This window comes from Falco rusticolus, chromosome 15 (genome assembly GCF_015220075.1).
Source record: "Falco rusticolus isolate bFalRus1 chromosome 15, bFalRus1.pri, whole genome shotgun sequence".
Lineage (NCBI taxonomy): Eukaryota > Metazoa > Chordata > Aves > Falconiformes > Falconidae > Falco > Falco rusticolus.
In genome coordinates, this window is record NC_051201.1 from 2,850,924 (window position 1) to 2,878,873 (window position 27,950).

A 27,950-nucleotide genomic window follows, 5' to 3' on the forward strand; every position below is an offset into this window, starting at 1 on the left:
CGCCGGCGCCGCGCAGGGCCCCGTGAGGCAGAGCGACCGCGGCCATGGCGGTGTGCGCCCGGCTGTGCGGGGTGGGCCCGGCCCGCGGGTGCCGCCGGCGGGGGGCGGCGCGGGAGCAGCGGCGCGGGGGCGCCGGCGACAGCGAGCCCGACACCGACACCGACCCGGAGGAGGCGGGTGGCGGCGGTGCCACGGAGGACGAGGAGGCGGCGGAGCGCATTGAGGGCGGGGGGCCCGCGGCGCACCCCGCTGAGGCCGGCCCGGTCGGGCGGGCGCCGCTGTCCCTCCTGGAGCTGCCCCCCGAGCTGCTGGTGCAGATCTTCGGTTCCCTGCCCGGTACCGACCTGCCCAGCCTGGCCCGCGTCTGCACCACCTTCCGTCGCATCCTCCGCACCGACACGATCTGGCGGCGGCGCTGCCGCGAAGGTACCGCCTGCCTCGAGGTGGGGGGCCGGGGGAGCCCCCAGGGGCTGGCCCCGGCGGGGTGCAGGGAGGAGGATGGGTCGGGGGTGGAAGGTGAGGGGCCCGGAGGATGCAGGAGCACCCGGAGGGTGGGGAGGTGGCGGGGTGCGGAGCGGGGCATCCTAACGGGGTGCAGAAAGGAGATGGTGTGTGGGGTCGGGAGGAGCTGGGGCCTGAGGGGGGGCGGGTGTTGGGGCCGGGGGGGTGCGTGCAGGAGGGAGAAGAGGGCAGCCCCGGGCGCCTCTGGGGCATGGGCCCTTCCTGGTGCACTTGCTGCAGAAGCCGTGATGTGAGCGGCTCTGGCAGAGGGCATCAAGCAGGGCTTCTGCCCCGGGGAGCACGGGGACGGCACCAGGCCCAGGCCCTGGCAGGTGATGCTTCCATGTGGGTGTCCTTGGGTGAATCCTGCGGATGGGGTGCTGCGGGCGGCGAGGGTAGGGAATGGTGGGCTGCCACAGCATGGGGCTGTGCTGGGGAAGGAAGGAGTCGGTGGGTGTGCGGGGCTGGGGGCCCTGGAGCCGCAGGCAGAGCAGGAGCAGGGAGCCCGCTGGGGTCTAGCGAGCGGGTGGAGGAGGCCAGGCCTGGCTAAGGTCATCCCTTCCCATCCTGTCTCGGGAGGTGCAGTGCCAGGTTCCGAGGGGTTCCCACTGTGTTCCCAGGGGAGTGTGTATTGTGAGGATGCTGTGCCGCATCAGCGCGAAGGCTTGGGGTGTTGCTTGTCAGTCGTGTCTCGGGTCTGTGCTGCTTGGCCCTGCTGCGATTCTTATTCTTTACACATCGTCCTTTTCCTCGCATCAGTGTGGCTCTGTCCCATGTTTGTTAATCCAGCGGCTCTCCCGCGCTCCAAGGGCTGTCTTGCTGTGCTCATCATCTCTCTAAATAGTGTGATCCTGCCAGGTGCATCTGATGCCAGCACATGAAGTCATGTATTTTTTTGTTGTTGTTGTTTGTTTTCTGTTTTTAATAGCAGCGAGGGCATTGGGATGAAGAATTTAGGTATGTCAGAGTGGCTGGCTGCCATGGGCAGTGGGATCTGTTCAAATGTGTTAAACCTTGCAGCAATGAGTTCGTGCCTTATCAGCACTATCCCAGAACCCTTGGACAGTACAAAGGCTGTACCTAGAAAAAGTATACCAAAGCATTCTCATTTCTTAATTTGGCATGGGGTGATCTCATTGTCCCAATAACTTAACATTGTTTTTTGGAGATAGGCTAATAAAATGGTGTTCATACTAACACAGAATCCTCATGGACTTTGTGTATTTCATGAACAATTTGTAAAGGTCACTGATTATTATTTTGATAATTATGATCCTGGCAAAATCTTTATATAGAAAAGTATATAACTTTTAAATGTAGTCTAGATTGTTTTGTAAAGGAACCACTAAACTAGGCCTAATGGGGAAATTTATTTATTAAATTAATGACCACTCCTTGGATTTTCTTGCTGGTAGATAAAGCAGTGTTCAAAAGCTTAGCTGAAATTTAAAGAAACAATGGGCTTTGTATGGCTAAAACTAAACTGGACAGGAAGGGGAAGTATGAAGACTACACTTTGTTCCCAAGGCCCTTAGCTAGCTACAAGGCGAGAGGTGCATAAAATAAATCTTTATGCTCTTTTTGCACATTTTCTTACATGTCCCCAGCATATCCGTTCTGGCCACTGTCAGAGAGCACTTTGGTGGACTGCTGGTATGATTAATCTTGTACCAAAGGCATGGTGTGCCGTCTGTGCCAAACGGATAAGGGTCAGGTTCCTGGCTGGAAAACTACATCTCCCAATCTGTTAGTGCCATCTTGTAACCAGTCACGGTTCTCAGAGCGGTTCCTGATCTAGACTTCCTGCATAGTGCTTTGTGTTGCTCTACACAGCAGTGTAAGTAGTTACTGTTGTGGTAGTACTGTAACTTTGAGTATTTGTATGTATGAGCATAAAATCGGTCATCATTTCATGGAACTGTTTTGTGGTTAATTTCTCTGCATATATTTCAGAGATGTTGCACATGCTCAGCTGTAGAGTGTGCTCAAACGTGAACATGCCACTACATGATGAGTACATCTACTTAAGGGTGTATATGGACATTGGATATTAGTATATAAATACACATACAAAATTTAAAATATCCTGCCCTGTATCTCTGTATAGCAGCACATTGGTGACTGTATGATAGTCGACCATAAAATTTAATTACTTTGTGTAACCTTTTTTGAAAACAAGCCATTTCCCAACTGAGGACAGTTCTTAAGTGTGTGCCTGTATCTGAGCCTTGTGAAGCTGCACATCCTAGAAACAGAGCGAGAACATGTGTGACTCTCCTAGCATACTCCTTATACTGGTGGCTTATTCACTCTGAAGCCTACTGATATGTTCCAGAGCTGAGCTCTCTGAGGAAGTAACTGGTAAACTTTGTCAGTCGTATATGCAAAGCTATTTGTGTTCTCAGAAATGCACAGCAGTAAAGAGACAAAGATGATCCTAAAGTTAACCAGAACACTTCTCTGAGAAGTTGATTCTTGCAGTGCTATGTTTCAGCCATTTTTTTATCTTCATCTTGGACAGGAGTAGCGCTGAATGTAAGGCAAAGCCTGGCCGTCACCCAGGTCAGATGGGGCACTCAATCCATTGAGCGTTGATACCTTGCTCTTGCACTGCTGTGGGCTGGCTCAGCTGTAGATTAGTCCTGGGACCATGTTGTGATTAGTATGAGCATCCAGAGGACTTGCCTTCCTGAAAATGGAGTGGCTTTTGCTGGTGATTGTGAACTTGGAAATTGCTGGGATTAACCAGAAGTAGTTTTGTAACACTGGTGTGGCTGTTAGGGCTGTTGTCCTTTTATCATTGCAACTGTTTGGAGTAAACAATGTCTCTGAATTGCTTCTTTGGCAAGACAAGTATTGCAGTCGCTTTTGTGTTTTCTATAAATAGGAGATTGCTGATCTCTGCAGTGGGAGCAGAATTAAAGCCCGCTTCACCCTGGCTGGCGGCCTGACCTACCTTGATTAACACCTGATAGTCCATGCTAAATGGTAACCACTTTCATCTGAAAATAAAACAGTGCAAGTGCAGCAGAACACCTGGAAACACATCAGTAATTCACAATAACCAAATCTAGAACTTGGATGGAAAAGCTTTTGTTTGGGAGAACAATCTCCAGCAGCTTTTGGAGCTGCTGAAACTTGTCAGCCAAGGTGTTAGCGTCTTTAACGTTCAGCAGGTTTTATAGAAAGAGGTGCCCGTGGAGAAGAGTGGGAAATCTGGTTTATACACTCGGTGAGGGGACTGTTGCACGGAGTTTAGGTCTTAAAAGACTCCAGAGAATCCATGCAGGGGTTTGATGTGCAACTGTTCCCACAACAGGAGCGATTTCTTGTTTACTAGGGCGCAGTGCTACATGAAGGTGGTTTTAATAAGTCACAAGGCTTTAATCTCCCTTTATGTGAGGTTAAGCCATTGTATAATGTGTTTCTTGGTGAACCATGATGGGCTTTTCCTCAACTCTGACCGCATTCTTTGGCATTTCAACTACAGCTTGGCAATGGTTTGCTGTCTTTTGCTGCTAATGGCAGGTGCTCACTATCTGTCTCGCCATCCTTCAGTCTTCCTTAAATCTGTTTGGGAGCTGTCGATCTGCAGGTACACATCTTTTGCTTTAGGATTTCCACAAAGGCTTTCATTTGTTGCAGGTCAAATCTCCTTTTGCTCAGCTCCTTACTTGTGGCTGCAAAATATCTCAGTGGTAACTACAAGCCTTCCTCTGGGAGAAGTACTTGGGAAAGTATTTAATGTATTTTATTCCGATAGTTCAGCCTTTAGAAACAAGAAGCTGGTTCCAAACTTGTTCACCTGATATTTCGGAGATGCTAGCCTGAGAATCTTCCATTTTTGTGGTCTCTGAATTAACCCAGTAGGTTTCTGTGCTTTCTGTTCTGTGTACAGCCTTGTAAACATGCATTTATCCAGGAGTGATTGGAGGACATGATTACATGTCCACAAGCACAGTGGAAGCTTAGCAAAGGTAAGGATGTCAAGCTCTACCAGACATCCTAATTTGCTCTCAGGTGCAGGTGTCCACATACAGTGCTAGCAGCTGCTTACTGGCATTGCCATGCTGAGAAAATCAGAAGGAAAAACCATTTATTTGGTCTTTGAGAGTACAGGGGTTCTTCCTGATATGGGTTGGAAGAGCCTTGTTTGTTTGTTGTTTGTTTTTTAAACTTCAGCATAGGCCACACAGAAGGAGGCATGTGACATGGCTTCTTGTAGAAAAGACAGGAATGTGAGGCTTAGAAGAGCATATGGTGAGAGCAGGCCAGGGAGTAAATTACACTTGCAAAAGTATTAGCGCAGTTCAGAATAAATGGAGACTGCCTTTCAAAGTCGTTTAAATTCCAGTGCATGTGACCATGGAAACAGCACTGTGTCACTGTGTGTTTGGTAAAGCTTTCAAGCACTCCTTATAAACCTAATAAAACAGGCTTCCCAGCTGGTCAAGTAAAACCTTTAAAACCAATTTCTATCCTTGCTTTTGAAGCAGGATTAAGTAGCCATTTTCTAACGGTATAAATTTTGTGTGTGAGTTTCTGTGACTATTAACTCCTTAAAATACTTTACTCGGTGAGCTGTTGCACTGAGATATGTTTCCTTAAAATAGACTTAATTACAGTGAAGTGGAATTTCCCAGGAAGCTTGAGCCCTGCAAAGCTTTCTTGGAAAAGGCTTTCTATTCTCTGTAGAGAAAAATCTTACCGGTTTTATTTTTCTGTAATTTATCTTGAAGCTCTATTTACTGTTAAAATTTGTCCCTCTTGTATTCTGGATTAAAAAGAGATGGCCAGCTTTCTTGCTTATGGTATTTGGAGTTTCTGTTGGCACTGAGCCAAAAGACTGATTTCCCCCCCCCACATGAAGTGGCCATCGTGGTGTTAACAGCTCAGGAGTCAGAAGAGCTGAAGTGATGCACTTACCTGGACCTAAGCCATCACTGGGCTTCTGACTTTTTGTAGTTGTTTGCTGAACAAAACAGGGTAAGGGCTAGTTATCATAAAATGACATGAGTGGTAAAACACACTAACATGAGATCTTTTTTTCCTTGAGAATAGTTTCTTATAAGAGACTTGGATGTCTAATGTTAAATAGCATGTAGCAATATCAAAATTTGAAATTTTTGCTGTTTTTTTTTTTTTAAGGAGCTTGCTATTACTTGGGAGAACTTTGAATCTTTCCAGGAAAGACTTGACCTATAACATTTAGGAAGTACACCTTTAGTAGTGATTTGGCATTCATAAAATTTCACTGCGGGTTATCAAGGGCACTTGCATGAAATTGGGATAGAGCTGTAACACTTCATGACTTTCCACCTCACCCCTGTTGTTTCAAGATACCTGATGGTAGTGGATCTACTGTGGTACTGCACAGAGACCGCGCTCAGAGGGATTTACAGATCTGCTAGGGAAAACACTTTGTGAAAAATTAGCACCTTCTGCAGGAGGAGAGAATGTCACTGTGCTAGTACTGCTGTTGGAGAGCAACCCGGAGAAATGCCATTCGGGCAGGATCCTCTGCATGTCTCCTCCCTTTATGATGCAGTATAAATATCTTCAGTGACACTGAATTTAATCTAGCTGCAATGCCTGCTGCGCAAAGTGTGCATCTTACTGGTTGTGTGGCCAGGTGAGTATTTGTTTACATGGAAAGAGTTGGCTGTTTCTAAACCGTAGCTATGACCACACTGTTTCTGTCATCTTACAAAGATCTCTAGCTTTCAGATCAGCTGAGGAAACATACTGTTCCCTCCATCCCTTTGATGTAATTACCAAACACATACCCACTTATGTACATATGCAGGCCGGTGGTTGGAAGCCTCGGTAGCTCTGGCAGGAGGGGTAGGCATGGCGTGATCTGCTGGGAGGGTCTGAATTTCTAGCCTCCAGCAGAGCTCTGGTTTCACAGATCTGCAGAATGGCTGTGTCGGGTCAGCTGGCTGTAGCCAGCACTAAATAGCTTGTGCTGGGCTGGATGTACTTTCCTGTCTGCTCTTTGGCTAATTGCGCTTCCTCATCCCACTTTGTGTTTGGTAACGCTTAGAGCTTGCTCTGGCTTTTGCTACAGAAGTCAGCAGGAATTTTGCCACTGACCTTTGCATCTTTTAGTGAAGGGCAGTGTGCGTGTTTGTGCCTTCTGCCCACTCTTACCTTTATTGAACTTGCCGCTTACCCGAAGTGATGTTATGAAGAATGTATATTCCTCATAGGTGGGCTGACAGTAAGCTTTATCATTGTGTATGTGTACCACAAGTGTATTTGTAGATAGGAGGAGGCTGAATTCATTCAGGGAAACTTCGGCTTTTCTCGTGTATGAAAAATGAATTCTCACTTTGCAGCAGGTTACTAGCATTAGGTCTTTGGCAGCCATGGTAAATCATTAATTCAGGGAGGTTTGACTGAAGATAAGTTTCATATTTAATGATTTGATGAGGGTCTTCACAGACTTGTGTTGAATATCTGGCAGCTGTTTGGTATTGCTAAGGAAAGCTGGTGTTTGATCTGTGCTATAGATGTCTTTGATGTCAAGGAGGGTAGTTCTCCGTACTGAGATCTATTGGGGTCACTGCAGCAGGATGTTTTTTGTTGCTGATGATTTTTTGGGGTCTCCCTCCTCTCACTTCCTCCCTCTGGTCCCCTAAGGATTTCTTGCATTGAGATGTTAGTGCTTGCTTTTATTTATTTAAAGTTTCTTAGAAGTTTGGCATTGACTCCCTGAGAATGAAAGGAGAGAATCTCATTTTCTGCTTCAAAGCTGCCTCGAAGATCTCTGGACTGCTTTGTTTTCAGGGTGTTCTGTAAGCAATCAGAGGCATTTGAGTGTACAACAGACCCATCTCAATCTGATCAGCTTTCAAGTGTAACCATATTTGTACATGCTGATGCCTGTTTTATGTCTCCATTTCGTTCTCTTTAAACTCTGTGACCTTTTGTTTAGGATCCTAATAAGCAGTTTTCCCTATTGGATACCTCAGTGGGAGCAGATAATTACTACACACAATCATGATTTGATCTGAACGAGCATACAGTCCCAGCTGGAATGAGTACACCTTCCAGATTTTGCGCTCTTTCTGGCCTGGGTGTAAGCATCTGTAACTGTGCTGTGTTTGTTGCAGGCATTGCTTGTAAAATGTGTTAGATTCCCAAGCTGCGATGAAATTACATCTAGTTTTCAGCTTTCTTTTCGAAGCAGAAATAAGATCCTTGGACTAATGTGGCAGCTTGCAAGAACGCACCTAATAAGATCTCATTTTTGCTCCAACAGTCGATATCAAGATCGTGGGTAGCAAACACCTTTGTGCCAGGACTGACATTATCATCTGTGTCATTGCAGAATATGGCGTCTGTGAAAACCTGCGGAAATTGGAGATCACAGGAGTGTCCTGTCGAGATGTTTATGCCAAGCGTAAGTAATAAAGCTGATATAGATCTGTATGTTCTTGCTTAAGTACCAATTTTGAAAGCATATATGTGTTGAATATTTATTAAACTTTGATGACGTAAGTTATTCAGACTTACTTGTTGATGGCAGGGGTTTCATCCGTGAAGTTAACCTGTTTGGAGTTTTATTTAATACTAAGCAGATGCCCAGAACTGGGATGTCTGTGCCTCCCAATCCTTTAGTGGGAAAAGAGCATGTAATTTAACTTTATGATAAAGCGTACTGAGGATTTTTTTTAATCCCATCCTGTTCTGCCATTTTCAGATCTTGCTAAAGAATTAACTGGTATTTTTCCATAGCCCTAATGTTGCCAAGTCTTACTCTTGGTGAAAGGATGCTGTTACGTTGACACTGGCGAAGTGCTGTAGCTAAAGGGATGAGCATTCCTCTGGGCTGTTCCTGAAGGAGGAGGGCCTGGCAGGGCTGGGCTTCTGCCAGGGTGTCGGTGTGTTTTAGGAATGGCTGTGGGAGTGGGACCCCCAGCTCCTTAGACCCGCTGTGCCTTCTGCAAGGCAGATGCACATCTTCTCTCTTGCAGTAGGAAGGGGTGGGGGCATCATTGGATGAGAGAAACCAGGGTAGGCTGAGGACTGAACGGAGGCCTGGGTCCATGGTGAGGCTGTCTCTGCTGTCACCAAATCTTGCTCTTTGCAGTCAGAACCTGAGCTGGTTGCTCAGACAGCCTGGCATAGCCCCCCCAAGAGCTCCCATACCAGCACTGGCAGGCTGTGTTGTCTCTATCCCTGCCCCCCCCCCCCAGTTTTTGTAAGGTTTTGTAATGATGTGTGGTCCTTGGGATAAAACAAGATTTAACCTGCAGCACTTGACCTATGGCTTCTGGATGTTCAAAGAAGGCCCTGCTTTATGAAACAAAAGCAGAGAGGTCAACTATGAGAGGTCCCTGTAGGCTTTGCAGACCCAAAATCTGGCTCAGCTTCTACATGTACTGTATTTGCTGAACCTTGAAGCAGTGATGACCTCAAGCATTGATCTTTAATGCTGGAAAGAAGAACAGGTAGAAGTGTTTTAATGCCATCTTTAACAGACTTGCTGAGCATCCACAGGAAAATTATTTCATTAGCTAGCGTCCCTCTTTACCTGTTTGTATGCCAGGAATAGGACTGCCTAATTTTTCTGGGTGGGAGGGCTTAGTCTCATTAGTACTTGAGGCCTCCCTTACTTTCCTTTCAGCCAGTATCTCTGTATGACATTGGTGTGGTAACAGCCATACAGCACATACCATATCAGATCTTAATTCTGCATTGCCAGTCTTAAATGGCAGAACATCTCTTCATGTCCTGTAGTCTTTTTCACTAGCCCAGTGCTGGATCTCGCAGCCACAGCTGTGAGCAGTCACCTGGGAAAGACTGAGAAGGGGGCAAGCCTATGTGGTACTTTCCCATGTACTCTCCCAGCTTCTGACTGTTTTCAGTTTTGGGGGATTTTCAGTGTCTAATGCAGTCTGTTGATTCAGTAGATCTCTTTACATGTATGTTTCCAGTCTTTGCACCAAAGCAGTTTCTGAATCCTTAGCATCCATTGGCAAGTAGTTGCACGTGATGTGTGAGAACCACCTCTGTGACAGACTTCGCTGTGCTTCTGAGTGAGGGCTGTGTGTGTAGCCTTTCAGCAATCCTAATCAGCAAGGGTTACTCTGAAGTCAGAATGCTCAGCAGCTGTTTCTGACTGTCAGGGATGTACCATCTCAGTTCTCCTGCTCAGATTCAGCGGTTTGCCCTGTTGCAGACACTTAGTGAAACAGTTTCCTGGTGGCGTGACCCAGTTTTCTCTCCAGTCTCATAAACCTCTTTAATTGCAGAAGAGTTAATCTGCGGGTACTGGCAGGACTTTCATGCATTTTTGTCTACTGAATCTGCTTCTCTAAGTAGTAGTGTGGGAAATGGGGAACTGAGCTTAAGCACTAGAAAGAGTTACTAATCCAAGGCCTGGGCTACTGTCCCTGTAGTTACTTGGCCTAAATGGTCTTCTGAGACAGTGGTGCTCATTACAGTCACACTACAGAGTTTGAGGAGGACCCCCGATTCCACTTTGAATTCACTAGATGCCCTTTGTAAATATTGTCTATGGGAATCTTGAACATGCCAAGTTCTGTGCGAGTAATCCTGCTAACCTGAGACCAGGGCAGACTGAAACAAGTGGTGCACCACAGCTGGAAGTGAAGTCAAAAGAGTTTGACTTTCCTGTGGTGTTGGGCCAGATTCATCGTACTGTTACATGCTGGTTACAGTGGAGCAGAGTTCGCTGGTACTTACCCTGCTGTGTCTGTTCAGGTATAAACCCACGAGTGAAGTCGGGGCGTTTTATGAAAATCCTTCCCGACTACGAGCACATGGAGTACAGAGATGTTTACACCTGCCGTACGTACCTCCTGCTGGTTGATGCTTCCTGCACTAAGCAGATATAAGATGCTGCATGGAGTGTGACGTTGCTTTATTTTGGGGTGGACCTTGGGACAGTATGGAGGGTGCCGGTTAGTCGGTTCTTTCTGTTGTGCTTTCATGGAGTGTTCTGCCCCTTTGGAGTGACCACGCGTGTAAGGTGGGCAGTGAGGTATGTTGGTCTCCTTTTGAAGTGCTTTGAGTTAGAGAATTGTCCTGACCGAGTGCAAAAAGGAGGGTCTCTTGTCACAGGGAGGACTTGCTCTGCTCTTCATGGACGGCTCCCTTCTTAAAAGGAAGTATTCAGACACCCTGGTGAGGGCTCCCAAAACCAAGTTTAAATAAGCCCTGTACTGACAAAAATCTTTGTCTTGATTCGGATGAGCTGCATCCAGATCCATAGCCTTACCCAGTGAAGAATGCTGGGGGTTCCCATACTAATTCCTTCCCTGCACAGTGAATCCTTTTAACTACAATCTCTGTCTCTAGGAAACATTCTGCTGATGTTTCAGAGATTGTGATTTGCCTGCCTTAGTCAAGAAGCCACTCTGGGTAAACTGTTCTTTCCCTCCTAATGTTGTGTTGAGGGAAGAATAGTAAAACATTGGGAGTTTAACACTTCCTGTTCAGCAGGAGTTGGGGGGAATACTGGTTAGTTCACATCAATTAAGAAAGCCAGTACTGCTTGGTATTTGGAAGAGCTGTCTCTAACGCTGCTTTGGGTCTGCAGAGTTCAGCAAACTCAAGTTACTAACTCACTAGTGCTTGGGAATGTAATTTTTCACACATGCTCCTGAGCCGAGTGGATGCTGCAGACTAACCTGTGCTAAAGAAAGCAGTTGACCATGGGTCACGCAGAGAAGATATGCCTTTAATATGAGTCATGACAGACAAAGCAGCAGCAGTGCTACAGCAGGAATTGGTAGAAAGTTTAATTTAGGTTTGCAGTCCTGCCTGTCGACATCAGCCTTGTTCTGGAGCTGGAAGGGAAGGAGAGGCATGTCCAAGCTGCCTTGCAGAAAGAGGCATCTACATCTACGAAATCTTTTGTAGACTGCTACCTGGGTGTTTGCTCCAAATGTGCCACTTGTGGTCGCTCTCAAGCGGCATTTTGCGCTCTTCCCTCAGTTAATTCTTTAGCTGCAGCCTCAAATTTCTGATGCCTCATGCCCCTTCCCTTTAGGGGCATGTTGTATTACTTGAGAAAAGCCAATGTGGTTTAAGATGCGACTGCCCATTTCCCCCTTTATCCCCCTCCTCTGTATTAAGACTGTGTCGCCAGGACTTACCATGCGAGTGCTCCCTGATTCATATTTACGCAGCATTAGCCAGGTCAGCTCGGATCACTTTCTCCAGCGTTTTGAACCAGCCTGTCTGATGCTTAGCTTGTTCCACTAGCAGGTCATTAATCGCCAGCTGAGGGGCAGTAACTGCTTATACTGTTCTAACTCATTGTGCTTATGGATACCCTGCTATCCTGAGGGTCTAAGAGAGTTGTAGCGGGTCAGGTCTTTTCCACTCAAAGTGAGCTACCGGTGCTTTAAAGGCTGCAGCTTTCACTGAAAACTCCCATATCAGGTTTTTGCATTTCTCTGAGCTGGACACGGTGAATAAGATTTGGTTAAAACAGTAACATCTGAAAGCATCTCCTCCTGTTCTAATAACCCGTTCTGGGGTTGGAACTTGTCTGTTCATACCTATGGTGTCTGTGGCGTGCCAGCACTGCAATACTTGAATTGCTGTGCATTTGCTTAGTGTCATTTCCTTATCCTGTGCCTAACTGTAATGAGGAGCACAGGTATTAGACCTTGCCCAGACAGCCTTCTGTTGGTGACAGCTTGGGCATTCACTGCTTTTCCTTGCCCGTTCCCATCTGGATTCAAGCCACCTTCCCATCCGAAGAGCATGCAGTGTTGCTTGTGGCAATGTGGGTAATAGCCAGGCTGGGTGGACTTGTGCTGAAGTGTGCAGTGGATGTGTTTTTGCTCCATCTGGCAGGATGTGGGCTCAGAAATTCAGATAAGCAAGAGGCATCTTTAGGATTGAGAAAAACAGGCAGCGTGCATAGCAGAGGAAAACCCTGGAGAAAGACCCAAGTGCTGTTTTCTTTTGAGGAGCAGGGAGGGAAACAAGTGTCAGATCCATCCTGTATCTTGCCAGGAAGAGCTAGAGCTGGAATTCATCAGGTTTTTGCTGCAACGAATATAGCTGCTGGCTTGCTGGAGCTCAGAGACACCTCAGGCTTGAGAATGGAGCTGTATTTTTGCTTGGAGAGTTTTTTGGGCCTGTGATGACCAAGTACTAGTGTTTTCCCCAGTAACTTCCTTCCCTGAATGAGCAGGAGGAGAAGCCCACAGCACCCTGAGCAAGTGAGGGAGACTACTTGGACGGGTCTGTTAAGGAGGGTGAGTCTAGGTGGACCGCTGCTCACATTGCAGCCTCTTCCCCATCAGCTCATCTGGATGCTTCTGTGGCGCCAAACAGCTGGGTTTTTAAAAAATTAAACAGGAAGAGCTGCCCACAGGATTGGTGCAAGCTACACACATGAGCTGCTGTCCAGGGGGTAGGGTTCTTTTGGAGGTGAATGGGATTTTCTTGCCGCCTCCTTCCTTTGCAGCCCCAGGTTTCCAGGTGGTCGGGGCAGATGGTGAAGCAGGCTCTGTCTGTGGCTCATCGGTGTTTCCTGGACTGCCATGGCTCCTGGCGAACCAAGCTGCAGCTGGAGCCAGCTGTTTACCCAAAGTGAGGACACAAACTGCCCTCGGCAGACACGTGGCTTGGAGTAGAAGGGCTTGCTTCGTCAAGCAGACACTTTCTGTGCTGTTGAATCGTCCATCAGCCCTGAAAGTGCTTATGACAGGAGCTGGGGGAGGAGGAACATCCTCCTCACTCTTGGATAGCTCAGCATCAAGTTTTCTGTCCTAAAAATAATAATAATAAAAAAAGAAGCTGGGTTTTATCAGCTCCATGCCAGACAGGGTAGAAGGCAGATTGTGGTGGGTGAAGTGGCTGATGCACATAGCAGTTATTAATGTGTAATTACTGCACTGAGACAAGAAGACAGGGAACATGATTTGCTTGCTTGCCTTAGTGCTGTTTGTGCTGCACTTGATTCACTGGGTCAAACCAGGCCATCAGTCTTAAATTGTTTACTGCACAGGAAAAAGGCTCCTCCAGGCCAGTTGGCAGCAGCCCTGGACAACCCTCCCTGCTGCCCTAAACCTCTGTAGAAGTTCTCTGCTTTGGTGTAATAAAAACACTCCTGTAGTTCTTGTTACCTGAAGTAGTTAATGAAACAAAGCTGTTCTAACATTTGCACTGAAACACAGTTCTTCCTATAAATTCATGCAAAGCAAAAACCGTTTTTCAAGCCAGTCCTGTAAGTTTAAAATGGGTTATTGTGGCCTTCTGAGTTGGCCACGAATATCGTTGTAAGGCAAGTGTAGTATCATCTTGCCCTCCTTATAGAAATAATCTGCACCCTGTTGTTCCTGCCCAAAATACCAGCTTGTGTGTAATGCCTTCACGTGAAGGTTACTGGTCATGTCAGGAAAGTATACGGACAAATTTAATGTCTGCCTCTGTAAGGACTGGAGGCAAGTAGCATCTCTCAGCTTTCCTTGAGAGGAGATTGTTCTGTAATAGGCATTTTCTCCTGCTTGCTGAAGATGTTCCTACTTGTCCTTCATTTTTGGTGGGACTGAAGGCGCACCTCTCTCTGAGATGGCAAGTGGAGAAGCCTCACCTGCTGCAGTAGGCTTTGAGGGGCACTTTGAAGCAGCTTTTGGGCACTGCTGCAACAGCTGCTTACTGAGAATTCTTAAGGCTGTTACTGACCTAATAACGCTGCCAGATCTCCTGAGCTGGTGTGGTCTGTGTGCTTTGCCCGTGCTCTCTCAGTGGCTGTTTTTAAGGGTGCTTGACTCTGGAGACAAGTTTGTCTATACAAGGCAGGGAGATTACTTCAAAATACTCCTATTTCCCTGTTCCTTACTGCCTTTCTGCCCGCCCTTATTTCCTGTTGCTTTGCAGTCTGAGGCATCAAGTACATTTTTGGTAACTGGAGACGGCAGATACTTTATTTGGTTTTAGCTCTGGGTATATCATATGATTTGCATTAATGGGACCGTGTTACAAAAGTTTTCTGGGAATTCCTGGTGAGGTATCTGGTTGTGTAAAGTCCTGGAAACTAACTCCTGCCCCTGCACCAGGGCCAGAAGCAGGGCTGCAGAGAACAACATACATTTGTGCGAGCTTGTGGGAGGCCTCAGTTGAGAACTGCCTGGCTGTGGTCAGATGTAACCAGCTTTCCTTAGGAAAGGCAGTTGTGGGTAGTATGGGTCGGTGTTGTGTGCAGTCTGGTAGCAGTCTTATTTTCCTTCCCCAAATCCTAACTCCTTAGCTTGATGTGCTCACTTCAGTGTCTCACTGTTCCCTAGTGCTGCACCGATACAGACACATCCTGGGATTATGGCAGCCGGACATCGGGCCCTATGGGGGGCTGCTGAACGTGGTGGTGAGTACGTACCTCATTCTGGGGGCTGTGGTGATGAGGACTGATGAGTCTTTCGTGTACTGCTTTCTAGGCCTGGTTACCACCTCCATGCTACCGAGAAGTCTGAACAGGCAGCCCTCAAGCAAGTGACTGGGACCCAGAGCTTGCTTCTTGGATCTTTTCATCATCACCACCTTTCTCCAGACAGTCCTTTTGTTTTTCAGCTGTACTCCAAACAGCCAGAGGAGCACAGAGAGAACATGAACAACGTTTCAGGGAAAGGCTTGATTTAGATTTTAATGCTCATTATTCCAATGGCTGGCACAGGAGTCTATTCCTTGTGCATTGAGTACAGCAGAGGTTTTAGCACTGGCCTGTCGCTTACTGCGTTATTTTTGCCTGCAGCTGAATGTTTGGCAAAGGGTTTTGCCCTGGCATTCGTGCATTTCTCCTTCCTGTAGTCTGCCATACTTTTCACCAGCCCTTGTCTTAAGAATAATGTATCGGATGTAGTGATACTTCTGCACGACTGGGGCAAGACCTGTGCAGTCTGGCAGCTCTTGTGCTGCTGGGGAGAGTAGTTAATGACCAATGTATGGGTGAGAGCTGGGCTAGATGTTTGCCTGAAGCCCTTGTTCTTTGCTCCAAGGTTCAGTAGGTGACAGGCTGAAGTGTAGCAAATCACGAGGCCTTTGGGTTTTGCGGGGTTCTGTTCCATGAACTGGTATAAGAGTGCATCCAAGTGCGCCAATACTTACATGATATTGCGACCTTATAAAGACAAGTGTGCCTCTGTGGCATTGCTCTGCTTTTGTCTCAGCTCTCTGTATTTAGAAAATCCACTTTCTCTGGAATTGCATGGCTTGAAGAAAGGATTGTTAGGCGTGCAGGAACAAGGTTGGCACTTTCACCTCTGAGCAGAGGAGATTGTTGCTTCCTGTGCTGGCTGTGAGTAATAGGGCCAAATAATTCCTTGTCCAAAAGGCGTGGATAATCATGAGAGGCAGAATTCATCTATTCGAGTATCTGCCAGCATGAGCTCTCAAACCAATTACAGTTCGACTAGCTGTGTGGTCTCTTCAGTGCAGTCTCTCCCTCTGGATCCTGTGCACCAAGTATCCGTCACAAAGTCATTTGCGGTAATAAAGGCCTGATCGTTTTCCAGTGGTGCAGGAAGCCCTGTAAAGAAACCCTCTCCCTCTTCACCAGGGCTGTGCTGTGAGTGCATATGGTCTGGTTTAATTGCTGGAAAGCACTTTGGAAATGCAGCAAGCTGTTCTGCAGCTCCTGCCCTGTTGCAGAATAGGCCCCAGGGTTGTTTGCTGCAAACTCAACAGAAAGCGCGCAAGGCTGATGTCGTGTGCCTTGTCTCCCATCCCTCTGCAGGTTGATGGCTTGTTCATCATCGGGTGGATGTACTTGCCACCTCATGACCCCCATGTTGATGATCCGATGAGATTCAAACCTCTCTTCAGGATTCATCTCATGGAGAGGAAATGTGCAACGGTCGAGTGTATGTATGGTCATAAGGGACCTCATAACGGCCATATCCAGGTGAGCTCCTGTAGCACTTTCAGCATCATCTGTCCTAGGTGTGATGTGCGTGTGCGTGCATGCACATTGGCTCCGGAAATGGATTAATCGAAAAAACGTATGAGAATTTTAAGTGATACGGCTTTCACCACCTTGTTGTATGTGTGGATACCAGCTGTACGCTCATTATGTGTCTGGCAAGTTGTGTGGGCTGTTCCCTGCTCTGAATTTGTTCACTGGCAATAGTACAGCAAGGCTGTTAGACGTCTTCTGTTGGGCTGGAGCGCAGTGGGAGGGTGGGAGCACCAGTATGCGTACAGGCTGAGGGAAAGGGTATGTGAAATGGCCTTGTGCAGCCAGTGAATGTGTCCAAGCAGACACACAGACGTGTTCTGTTTTACAGTGAGACATTGAGAAAGTGATGTAGCATCCGTTCAGTACATTGGATGCTTTGAAAAGCTTCCTGAGAGGTTGCTTCCTTTTCTTTGAAGAAGGAAGCTCAGAAGGAAAGACTGTAAAACTAGTGTCTTTCATTAGAATGCATTGGGGGTTTATTGCTTTCATTCAGCTGCTCTGTAGCTGATGCACTGGGTATCTTAATTTTTAATTAATAATAATTAATTACATTTAATTTAATGATTTCTCTGTTGTAGCAAATTCAGTAGCCTTTGTTGTGTAAAGCATTTACTCTAAGCAGCCTTAGTTACATCATCCTAGGCATCTCTAAACAGGTCTGTAACCTGTTCAATTCTCCTCCATGGTAACTACAGATTGTAAAGAAGGATGAGTTCTCCACCAAATGCAACCAGACGGATCACCATCGGATGTCAGGGGGAAGGCAAGAGGTAAGAGTGCTCTGCCAAGCGTCTGCATTAAGGCTGTTTGTATGTCCCCTTTCTAAAGATAAAGCATTGCTGTCTTAGCTAAGCTCTTAGCTAACGTTGGGGTCTGGGATGTGCTCTTCTCCCTGGTAATTTCTGTGTATCTGAACCTAGGTGAAAACCCAGGCTGGGTACCCTCTGGTTGATTTTCTGCAATCTGGTTTTTTGGGTTTTTTTTTTTTGCGTAGAACTGGTCTGTTACTTGAATCAGCACTTGAAGTGGCCACACTTGAATAATTGCAAGAACTTGGGGAACCTCTTCTGTACTTGCTGAGGTGTGGTTTAAGGATACAGTATATGGGATCAGTTTGACATTGCACCCGTAGAATGTCTGGGTGCAGGCTGTTAATATCCATCCTGCTGAGCAGAAAGCTGTTTTAGGCAGTTCTCTGTGGCAAGGTGCTCTTTGAGCACCAGCACCTCTTTTTCTTTCTGTGCTGTGACACCGTTCCTGTTCGATAGCAGGCCTGTCCAGAGAAAGACAGCAACATGCATTGTATGCTGTGCAGCACTTGCCAGGCACTGATCTCCGTGGTATTGCTGTCTGAATAATTAAGATCTTTCAGATACAGGCCTAATATTGAGTACCATCTGCATTTGAATACCTGCTTGTCAGTGAAGCACCTTTCTGCTGCTTGTTGGCTTGGTCAAGGGATTAAAAATCTTATTTGGTTGGTTATCCTGTGTCAGCTGTAGCCAGCAAGGCAGATTCCTGACTCACACTGCATGTTTTAAGGTGCAGGTATAAACGTCAGGATGAAGACCTTCAGCTAATACCTGTTCCAGGTAGTGCTGTTTGCTGCCAGCTGGTTAAACATGACAAATCTGATACTTCAGTTGCTTCTAACAAATGCTTTAAAATGTCTGTCTACTAATGGGAAACAGCTGGGTGAAAGGTTTAGTTAAGTGTTTTCTGGTTCTGTGGCAGATGAGAAATGCTTTAATACTTTCAAAGCACTGCGTTAAGTGTGCGTGGCATTATGGTAATTGGAGGATCTGGCTTTAGAAGATAAAGCAAGCAGGTTTGGAACATCATTTGGTAGGCAGCTATCTTAGTGTAAGCTGTTATCACACTAACTCATGGAGGGTATTAACTTGTCAGAGCTGGTGTAGAGGTACTTCAGGAGATGTTTTCAAAGCACCCTTTGGATTTAGATGCATCGGTATTAAATCAGCAGGGCTTAACCACCTAAATCTTTAGCGCCTTTTGAAAGCTTCTGCTTTTATGTTTAACATGCCAGGATAGGGCACAGGAGTCAGCTTATGGGCACACAAATGAGTTACTGCAAGGTAAGTCACGACATAAAGAAGTAGTAGATCAGCTATTTTGCAGAAACAGGTGATGCCTTTGCTTTTATTCTGAGGAGGCATATTGGTTCTACCTGTAATTTGTTTGAAGGAGAGTGTGTTTATTGTGTGGTGTCTGGCAGGTATAGGGCAGTTACCATTATCACTACGTGTTAGGCGTATTTCCAAGCCAGCTCTGTAGCAGCACAGTCTTCTTCCCAAATCCAGTCATGGTTTTTCTGTAGCTTTGCCAGGGATTCATGCTGACAAGGTGAAGTCATGTTGGGGTGCATCAGTGTCGCAAATGAAATGCCTTTATCTTCCCCCTTTTCTTATGTTGCAGGAATTCCGGACGTGGCTAAGGGAAGAGTGGGGTCGGACTCTGGAAGACATCTTCCATGAACACATGCAAGAGCTCATCTTGATGAAGTTCATCTACACCAGCCAATATGAGTAAGGGCACCAGCTCTTTCTAGGTATTGAGGCTGCTGCAACTGCAAAAGCACTTAGTCATTTGTTCCAAAGATGGGATGCTTGCGGTGGGCTTTAACAGCCAGAGGAATGGTCTGTCTGTGCAAAGGCATGGTGAAGCACAGCACTTTCCAGTTGTGCAGAGAGATGAGGTGTAATGACAGCCATAATAATAAGGTTCCAAGTTCTTTACAATAACTAGGCACAGTAAGGTGGTTTTGAGTCATTTAACTGTTTAATTTGAAGACGGAGCAAATGCCTGTGATCCCAAGAAGCTCGCTGCTTGTTACCCGTATTAGTAAGCAATATACTTTGCAGTGTGCTAGGCAGAAAGTCTCTCAGTCAGTCACTCAGACACTCCCTGAGAACTTGGGGTTTTTTTTAACTGTCACTCCAGACTTCTAAAGCAGCCACCTCACTGTGGCAGATGTTTAAATGTGCTTCATCCTTCAGTTCTCGGGAAATCCCAAGAAATGAGGAGGCTTACCGTGACATTGCTGCAGGAGCCTCCTGGTATGCTGATGAGGACTGGTAGAGAGAAGTGAAGGGAGGCAGTGCTTGCATAGGTCGGAAGTGAAATCTGTTAAGCTTGTTGGTATTGCTTGAAACACAGATCCTGTATCAATCGTGACAACATCCCAAAGCTGCCTGGAGGAGCAGACTGCAAACACATTCCTCATCTTGAGGGATTCTCGCTTAACCCCTCTAATGTGTTGGTTTTTGCACAGCAACTGCTTGACGTACCGACGCATCTACCTCCCTCCTAGCAGCCCTGATGACCTTATAAAGCCAGGTCTCTTCAAAGGAACATATGGGAGCCATGGGCTGGAGATTGTCATGTTGAGCTTTCATGGAAGGAAAGCGAAGGGGACTAAGATCACCGTGAGTGTATTTTCCTTTCTCTCAGATGCTCATTACAGTATTCTTGATGCCATGGATCCGTAGAAGATGTCTCTGAGAGGTAGTCGGCTGTTGCCACCCTAAACCCTGTTCCTTGTGGGGATTGGTGGCACCGGGTGAATCTTAACACATGTAGAGTAGCTAGGACCTGCTTTGCAAAGTTTCTCATGATGCCACCTGGCTCCCCCTTCCTTTCTTCTCCCTTCCAGCTGCTTTCTGTGAGCAGCTGGTAGCAGGTCACTGGAGATCACCTGTGTGTATCTGAGCAGGCACCAGAGGTTGGCAGCTCCTCACTGAAGCCAGGCTAGTGAGCTCCTTCCTCTTTGCAGGGAAGGATTCTGACAAAATGCAGTTGCAGCTTTGACTTAAACCCTTGCAAGTACAGCCTGACTTGTAGCTTTTGATTTAAAATTCTCTTTCTGGGAGGGGGGAAAACAGAGAGATGATGTAAACAGCTTGGGGAACAATAAACAAGGTCCAAGCAGGGTGGGGTTTTTTTGTGATTGTGGTATAGGGTGAGCTATGTACGAGTCAGATGATGGACACGGGGAGGAGGCAGGTCTGAACTCTGGCACCCTGCCTTTGTAGTCATGCTGTTGCTTCCTGTCTCTAGGGAGATCCCAACATCCCAGCTGGGCAGCAGACAGTGGAAATTGACCTGGCGCACCCTCTGCAGCTACCCGACGTTGAGAACCTTCATGATTTCAGTGAGCTCTCTCGCATCGTCCTGGAGGTCCAGGAGCAGGTGCGTCGGGAGGAACAGGAGAAGGAACACCGGCAGGAGGAAGAGGACCGCTCCCAGCAGGCTGCCTCCCAGCCTGCTGCAAAGCCCCTGGGAGGAGAAGGTGCCGAGGGGGAAGAGACTGCAGCTGGGGCAGAGGGAGCAACCCAGGACAAGGCACCAGCTTCCCAGTCCTTCGTGCTGCCCATGGGAGTCATATCAAGGAATGAAGACTATCCCCGGACCTGCCGAATTTGGTAACGGGGACTAGTGGGTTTAATAGCCTAGTCGTGCCAGTCACTTTTTGAAACAGAACAGGGAAGTCCCTGAGGCATGTTCTGTATTTGCTTGTGCTTTACCTGTGTGCAGATCTCCCAGCCCCTTGTGCTCAGAGTTGCTGCTGCTGCTGTCCTCTCTCCCACGCTCTTGTTTGCTCCCTCTCTTTCTTACCACACTGTCATCTACCATCCTGCTTCCTTCCTAGATTTTATCCTGTTACTTCTGAAGCTAGCACCTATCCTGTATTCCACCCCCGCCTTTTTTTAATGGTGCGTTTTGTTTCCCAGAGCTGCCCAGCTTGTATGTTTGGAGACCTGTTCAAGCTGCTTCCCGTTCCTGTGTGTGCCATTTGTGGTGTTTGGCTGTGGGAATACAGTGCGCTCTCCCACCCTTCCCTGTCTGCTGGTGCCTTGGGGCTAGCTCTGGAAGGTGCTGAGCACCCTAAGCAATAGGTGCACGTACGCAGAGAGCCTTGCTGAATGGGACCTGGAGTCAGTGAAGCAGTGTACTAAATGAAGTGTGGAAAAAGAGCCCAAAAGCTGAGGCTTAGGCAGGTGATCTTCAGCCAAACATCTGTGCTCATGGAAAAACCTACCAATAGCTGGTTAATCCCAGAAGGCCCCTGCTGACACAACCGAGTTGTGTTTGAATAAAACCCTGCTCCACCTGCTGCTTGCTCGGAGGTTAGGCTGACCTTTACTCCTCCTCAGCTCCATTTAGATTTTTTTTCTGGGGTTTAGATTTTTCTTTCTCTCCCTCCCGCTAGGTTTTGTCACAAGGTTTGCCTCTCTGGTCACCCTCTCAACGTGCCTTTCCTTTTCTGTGGGGAGTGTCTGGGCCCTGGTTGATCCCTGAGTTGCAGAAGTAAATCTCACATGGATTTCTGGGCTGAACTACTGAAAAACTCAGCCTTGGTGTGCAGGTGCTAATTAGAATAGTCTAAAGCAGCAACCTACAAAAGCAATGGAGAGTTTCTTTTTTCAAAATGGTATCAACAGTGTTTTGTGCTGTGTGATAAGAACTGACTTTTGAGTATAAAACTCTGTTCTGTAGCTCCTGGCAGTGTGTTGGACAATGGCTTGATTGTAGTTTTGTGTTTGTTTTTTTTATTAAATGCTGGGTAATTATGGCTGTTCTCACGTCTTTTTTTTTTTTCTCTTCCCTCCTTGCAGTTTTTATGGGACGGGGCTTATTGCTGGCCATGGCTTCACCAGCCCTGAGCGAACACCAGGTGTTTTTGTTCTCTTTGATGACGATCGCTTTGGATTCATCTGGCTGGAGCTGAAGTCATTCAGTCTTTACAGCCGGATCAAAGTCTCCTTCCAGAATGCCGAAGCGCCTTCCCGTGAGGCTTTTGATGAAATGCTGAAGAACATTCAGTCGTTGGCTACTTGACGGGTGATCTGTGATGGACAGGGCTAGGGGTTGCAAAGGCTGCTGCACTCCCCAGCCAGGGCTGGGATGGGGCGTCCTTGCTCTCGGTACCTCTGAATAAAAGCATGCACTTTTAATACAGCCTTTTTACCCCAAATGTACACATCCCGGTTAAAAAAATCCATGACTGCCCTTTCCTCCCTACCGCTCCACACTGCTCCCTAGCAGTCCTTGTTACCCAGTCTGTAACGTAGCTTTGTATAGCTGAAGGGATCCTGGAGAGGAGGAAACAGACATTTCTGATTGCAAAAAGAATGTATTGGAACAAAAGTAACTCAAGGTCAGAGCTGGATCAGAAGAACATCTAACTGACTGGATGGACACAAGCCCTCTGCTTTGACCGTTAGCAGTCTCCTGGGGAAAGAGCTCTTCTTCAGGCAAGGGACTCATTTAAGCCTTTGCTGCGCTCTAGACCTCCTGGGAGACTTGCTTTACCCTCCTGAAATCAGCACGGTCCCCTGCTGCAGGCTGAGTGGCTGCTTAATGATAAATTGCATCAGCAGTGACAAAGCATGTCCTCCTCTCCAGAAACCTTTCTCTGTTGGGTGCAGCATTGTCAAGAGAGGCTGGTGTAACAGTTGCATCCCTGGCTTAGTAATTGGAGTGAGTGGTTTACTTTTGAGAAATTCCCTCAGCTTGGCAGCAAGGGGAGGATTCCCACTGTAAATGACAGTGTATGTAGTGTTGCCCTGGCTTCTGGAGCTTGATGGATGTGCTGTCCCTTGGGCTCCAGGTCTGGGTGTCTCCCTGAGCCTAGAGAAAATGATTCTTTTTTTCATATAGGAGCTGGGTATGGAACTGGAAATGAGTGTGAACTGCAGGAGCTGGTGCATTCAAACCGGTTTTGTACCGGGAAGATTCACCTCAGATCTTTTAAAGTGGGTCTGCAAATGTAAAGGAAGGAGAGGAAAGAAAACCAGCTGCAGTCTGCTGACTCCTGTCTGTGATGGGCAGCAGAAGGTGCCATATGTTGCTGGTACTGATGTGACCCCAGTTATTTGTCATTCTTGTATCAGGTAGCCCCTCACAGTCTGAAGGAACAATGAGGGATTCTCCTAACATCGCTGTGGTTGGTTCTGGCACCTTTTAGGGTTGGTGCTGACAGGTGGGTGCTGCTGCTCCACTCACAGGACCTTTCTGTTCCCTTTCTAGTTATACTTGTTTCATTTCAGATAACGGCTGCTTCCACAGAAAGCTCCTGGGCCTGATTTATTTCCATGATAACTGCACTCTGTGTGGCAGATCTGAGCTCTGCTGGGGAGTGTGGGCTGCAGACGAGGAAGCAAATTCCCCATAGACTGTTCTGTGCAGGAAAATCCTGGCCAGTGGTTATCTACAGACTGTGGGTTGTGCTATAAACCATCGGCATTTGCATCAGCCTGTGTTATTAATCCTGTGTAGGAAGAGGTGATAGGGATCCTTGTGCAGAGAGAAGAGCAGTTTGTAAGGAAGCTCTTGGTTACAAGCAGAACACCTTTGTTGCAGTTGGTCTCTGGCTGTCACGATAAACTCCAGGTTTCTTTTCCCACTACCAGCCAGATCAGTGTCTAACAAAACTCTGCCTTTACATCTGCAGGTTTTGGTTTGTAAATGTGTCTGTACGTGTGTTGTGCTGGGTGGATTCAGGCCCCTTCTGTGGAGAAGTTTCAGTCGCTGCCTCGTTTCACTGACTGCAAGCAGCTTTTATTCTCGCAAGGGCTTTTTGCCACCTCTGGCTCTTGAGTGTTCCCTCGAGCTGCATGAGAACTGAGTCTCCAGCAGAGACTTTGAGCAGAAGGTCTTGTCACTCACAGGATTAATTCCTGTCTCTTTGGATATAGTTTTACAAACCCCTGGGAATGTGAAGGTGATTGAAGGCACTTTTTTTTCTTTGTTTCCTACGGCTTTGTCAGTAGTGGAAAACCTGCCTCAGTGTTAGAGGTGAGGATCTGAAGTGCTATTACTGTTCCAGTGAATAAGCTATAAAAAGCAGGTTGTTTCTGAGCAGCCTGTTAGAGGTGTTGCTGTCGGCATCAGCAGAGGGAAGAGTTGACTTGAATCTCCCCCCCGTTAGGCAGGGCTGGGAGGGAGGAAGGGGAGCAGTTCTCTGAACCTTGGTGTGTGGGCAGAGAGGTGAGCTGAAGCTAAAATCGGGCATCTCGGCCCCTGGCTGCAGCTGCTGAGCTGTGCGCAGGAGAGGATGTGCTTAATCTTGCAGACGGAGGTTTCCAGCTTGATGATGCAGATTTCTGGAATACCTAAAGACATTAGGTATTCCTTGCAGACTGGGTGGCCAGTTTATCTTGGAGCTCGCTGTTAGGCTGGTGCAGGCAGTATGTTGGCTGCTATGTATTCTCCCTAGCAGCCTAAACGGATGGGAGAGGTCCCCTTGAGCAGCTGCTTAAATTGCTTATCTCTAAAACCAGCTCTGCTTCAGCTGCCACTGGATCCTTAGCTCTGACTGTGTGGATTCCTCAATTTCTTCAAAGTCCCTACTCACCCGAAAAAATAAAAGTCCTGAGGTTTTACATAATGACTTAATAGTTTTTGCTTTTTGTTTTCAAAGTAAGATTGAAAATCCAGACTGTATTGAATGGACTGCAAGCACTTGGCCTGAGACTTGAGCCATTTTCTTCTAAGTACAGATGCTGGCTCTGTAGCTGCTCTCCTCCCTGTAACCTGCTCTGTTGGGCTGGCTGAGTAAAGGCAGTGTAGGTACGTGTCACTGCTGTGTCATACAATATTTTTCATAGTTTTTACGTACAGCTTAAATTCCTTTTGATACCAAGAGTCTCCTGGGGGGTGCAAACCCATGGGTAGCAGGAGCGTTTCGCTCGGTGCTGAGTACAGGTCTGCTTTGTCACTTGAGTGAGGACCCGTTGGCTAGCGGTTGGCACAGGTTGCGTATCTGCTGTTCTCCAGGCGGAGATGGTTCTTCTGCTTGTAGCCTGTCCTTTCCAAACCTTTTCAGTGGCAGTGTAAAGGGTGTCCCTTCTGAAGGCAAGACCTGCTTGGCTGGCTGGGGAGAAGGGTTTTGCAGGGGCTTGATGCTCTGCAGGAACTTTTCACAGCTCGGCTTTGCCCCTGTAGTAGCATCCTTTTATTTATAGTGTACCTGATTGTGACGTTTTGAGGCCAATGTGCTAGTCCTGATTAAAGGCAAAACTGCTGATACACTGTGGCTTTACTCTGTCTAGAGCAAAGGCAATGCACATACCAAATTTCGTATTAATGCTCCTTCCCTGCCGCCTTAATTTCTGCTCCTCAAAGCCTGGCAGGCTTTTGTGGCATTTCGGAAGGAAATTCCTTCTAATTTGGCTTAGGGTGAAGAAAGCGGTTAAGATAGTGAATTTGGAGAGACTTGCTTAAATGCTCTGGGTGCTCCAGTGCCTTTGCTGGTTCCTTTGTGCATGGCTACATCTCTGCTCTCGGAGAAAAGCAGAATAACGTGGTGAGGAGTTGCAGCTTGAGCTTCTGAGAGCTTTGGGAAAAGGGAACAAAAGCAGTGCAGCCGGGTTTAGCGGCAGGCCGTTTGGATCTGAGCATCCCCCATCCTGCCTTCCCTCGTGGCACCTGTGGGAAGCAGTGCTAACGGTACCGGGGTTTGTTGGATTTGTTGGTGTTTGGGATGGGCTGTGCCACCCTCCTGCGCAGTACGTCTCGGTGCGTACCCTGCTTGTTTCCTGAGCCCTGGTTGTCTAGCTTGTTGGGATATTTCTGGGAGCTGTTGACAGGGATAATGTGTGGTGGTGCCTTGCAGATGGTGATAAATTTCTGGTGCTGACGTGTCCTCCTCCTGTTCGCTCTGTAGAAAATCTTGGGGACAATTGGCTTTATTTCTTGATCCCAGATGGATGGAAAGAGCTGAGGAAGATGGAAAACAACTTGTCAGGGGTAGGAATACTGTCTTGGCAGAAGCCTTTTGGAATAAACAAAGCGCTTGCAATTAGGATGCAGAGCAGCACTGCCCCAGTAGCCACAGCAAGACCTAGGGCTTAATTCTAGCTCAGGAGCAATAAGCACTGCTTACGTGCCTGGGCCGTGTTGTGCCCCTACATCATGCTTTCTGTGTTGTCAGAACACATGGGTTTGGCCAGCTGGAAAACAGAAGCATCAAAGATCCTCACCCAGCCAGTTTGTTTGCCTTGGGCCTGTTTTCATAGCTATAAATGTGCTGTGAGCAGGCGTTGTGGTTGTAGGAGACTCACTGCAGTCCACATGGACTTGTCAGGGTTTTTTTTTAATTATTATTATTGAGGAGGAGGAAAAAGGATGGCATTACTTGTAACTTTGGCGGTCGGCTTCCCTTTGGAGTGGACAGTGCAGTGCTGCCACAGGTACTCTGGAATGGGACAGCAAAGGTTGGATGGCAATTATGTTGGGAAACTTGTACTGGGAAGAAAGCAAATACATGTGCAAGCGTGCTTGGAGGTGTAAGCTACCAGGAAAAACCCAAAATGCAGCTGGATTAATGTTTACTTTTAAACAAGGTTGACTTTTTATTACTCTTTATTAATTTAAAACTAGTGGAACTTAATGGAAGTGTTGGGTGTTATGTGGGAATGGGCTGTATAATCCTGACTTGCTAGTTTAGGAAATGATAATATATTAACTCTGTCTTGTAGCTGGTTGCTCACATGGCCAATAATCTTCTGTTGTGTTCAGCTGCCAAAGGATTGCGTGCTGGCCGCCGTGCCGCGGGCCAGACGGGCAGCATCACTCACCAGTTGGACAGTGAAATAGTTGAGATGTGTGATCAGGCGGTGGAGTGGAAGATAAGGTACCAAACTGTGAGTGCCACTGACCTTTTTTGTGTGTGCTGAATTAAAATGTATGATTCTGGGTTTTGTTTGGATTGCAGTCTCTTTAATTTTTGAGGAAAAGAGCACTCAGATGACTGTGTTCATTAACTTAATTGAAGCAATCTGCACTTTTTTCATTAATACTCTTGCTTCCCTTAAGCAGGTGTACCCCGTTTCTGTGTGTATTTTGCACTCACCACTTTAACATGACACTGACAGATTAATCTGGGCATCTCCTGTAGGCTCTGAGTGTAAGTAAGTCCCTATAAAGGACCCTGTGGGGCTTATTAATAATGAAAGTGAAACACCAGATCCCTGCCTCACACAGAGGGTAGTGCATAGGAAAAAGGGTGAGCTTTTCTTTTGAAAATGCCATTTGACATCAAACACCTCGGTTTCGTGCCACAAATATCCATGTGGAACACAAGAACTGTAGTTTAAACAACTCGCCTGTAGTTTATACAACTCTGCTCCCCTGTCTGAGGGATTTTGTTTGTGGTTTGAGAAGAACAGGCTGTATAAAAGCCGGACATAATTTTTCAACACTTGGCCTGCTTCATCCCAGGTATCACAAAGCTGAGCAAAATGCTTGTATTACTTTTACACCTGATCATTGTTACCCAAGGAGCCTTTTCCAGTTTCAAATAATAAAAAGGAAAGTTTTGTGAACGTACTTCTGTTTGCTGCTTGTTGTTGTTGTTCCAAAGGAAAGTGGCAGGTGAGTCCACCCTTCTGACATGCAGCAGCCTGTCTTCTGCCTGTGATAAAAATTCATTTTCCCTTGTTTGGGTATTTGGTGAGCAACTAAACTGATCTCCCGAAGG

The 27,950-nt window shown here is 47.0% G+C and overlaps 1 protein-coding gene across 6 annotated transcripts; it reads left to right on the forward strand.

Annotated features, from left to right (window-relative positions):
- Positions 1–12: 12 nt before the first annotated feature.
- On the forward strand, positions 13–27,799 carry FBXO31 (F-box protein 31). 6 transcript variants are annotated; one of them, XM_037409107.1, is made up of 10 exons: positions 13–426; positions 7,838–7,909; positions 10,237–10,323; positions 14,784–14,860; positions 16,226–16,393; positions 17,143–17,217; positions 18,884–18,993; positions 19,740–19,893; positions 20,525–20,889; positions 22,084–27,799. In XM_037409107.1, exons 1-10 carry the CDS (start codon positions 45–47, stop codon positions 22,304–22,306), a joined length of 1,713 nt encoding a protein of 570 aa, XP_037265004.1. In that variant the 5' UTR covers positions 13–44; the 3' UTR covers positions 22,307–27,799. The 6 variants fall into 6 exon arrangements, with proteins under 6 accessions (XP_037265004.1, XP_037265005.1, XP_037265007.1 ...); XM_037409110.1 differs by lacking the exon at positions 13–426 and adding an exon at positions 4,412–4,478; XM_037409112.1 differs by lacking the exon at positions 13–426 and adding an exon at positions 5,816–6,133.
- The last annotated feature ends 151 nt before the right edge of the window (positions 27,800–27,950 follow it).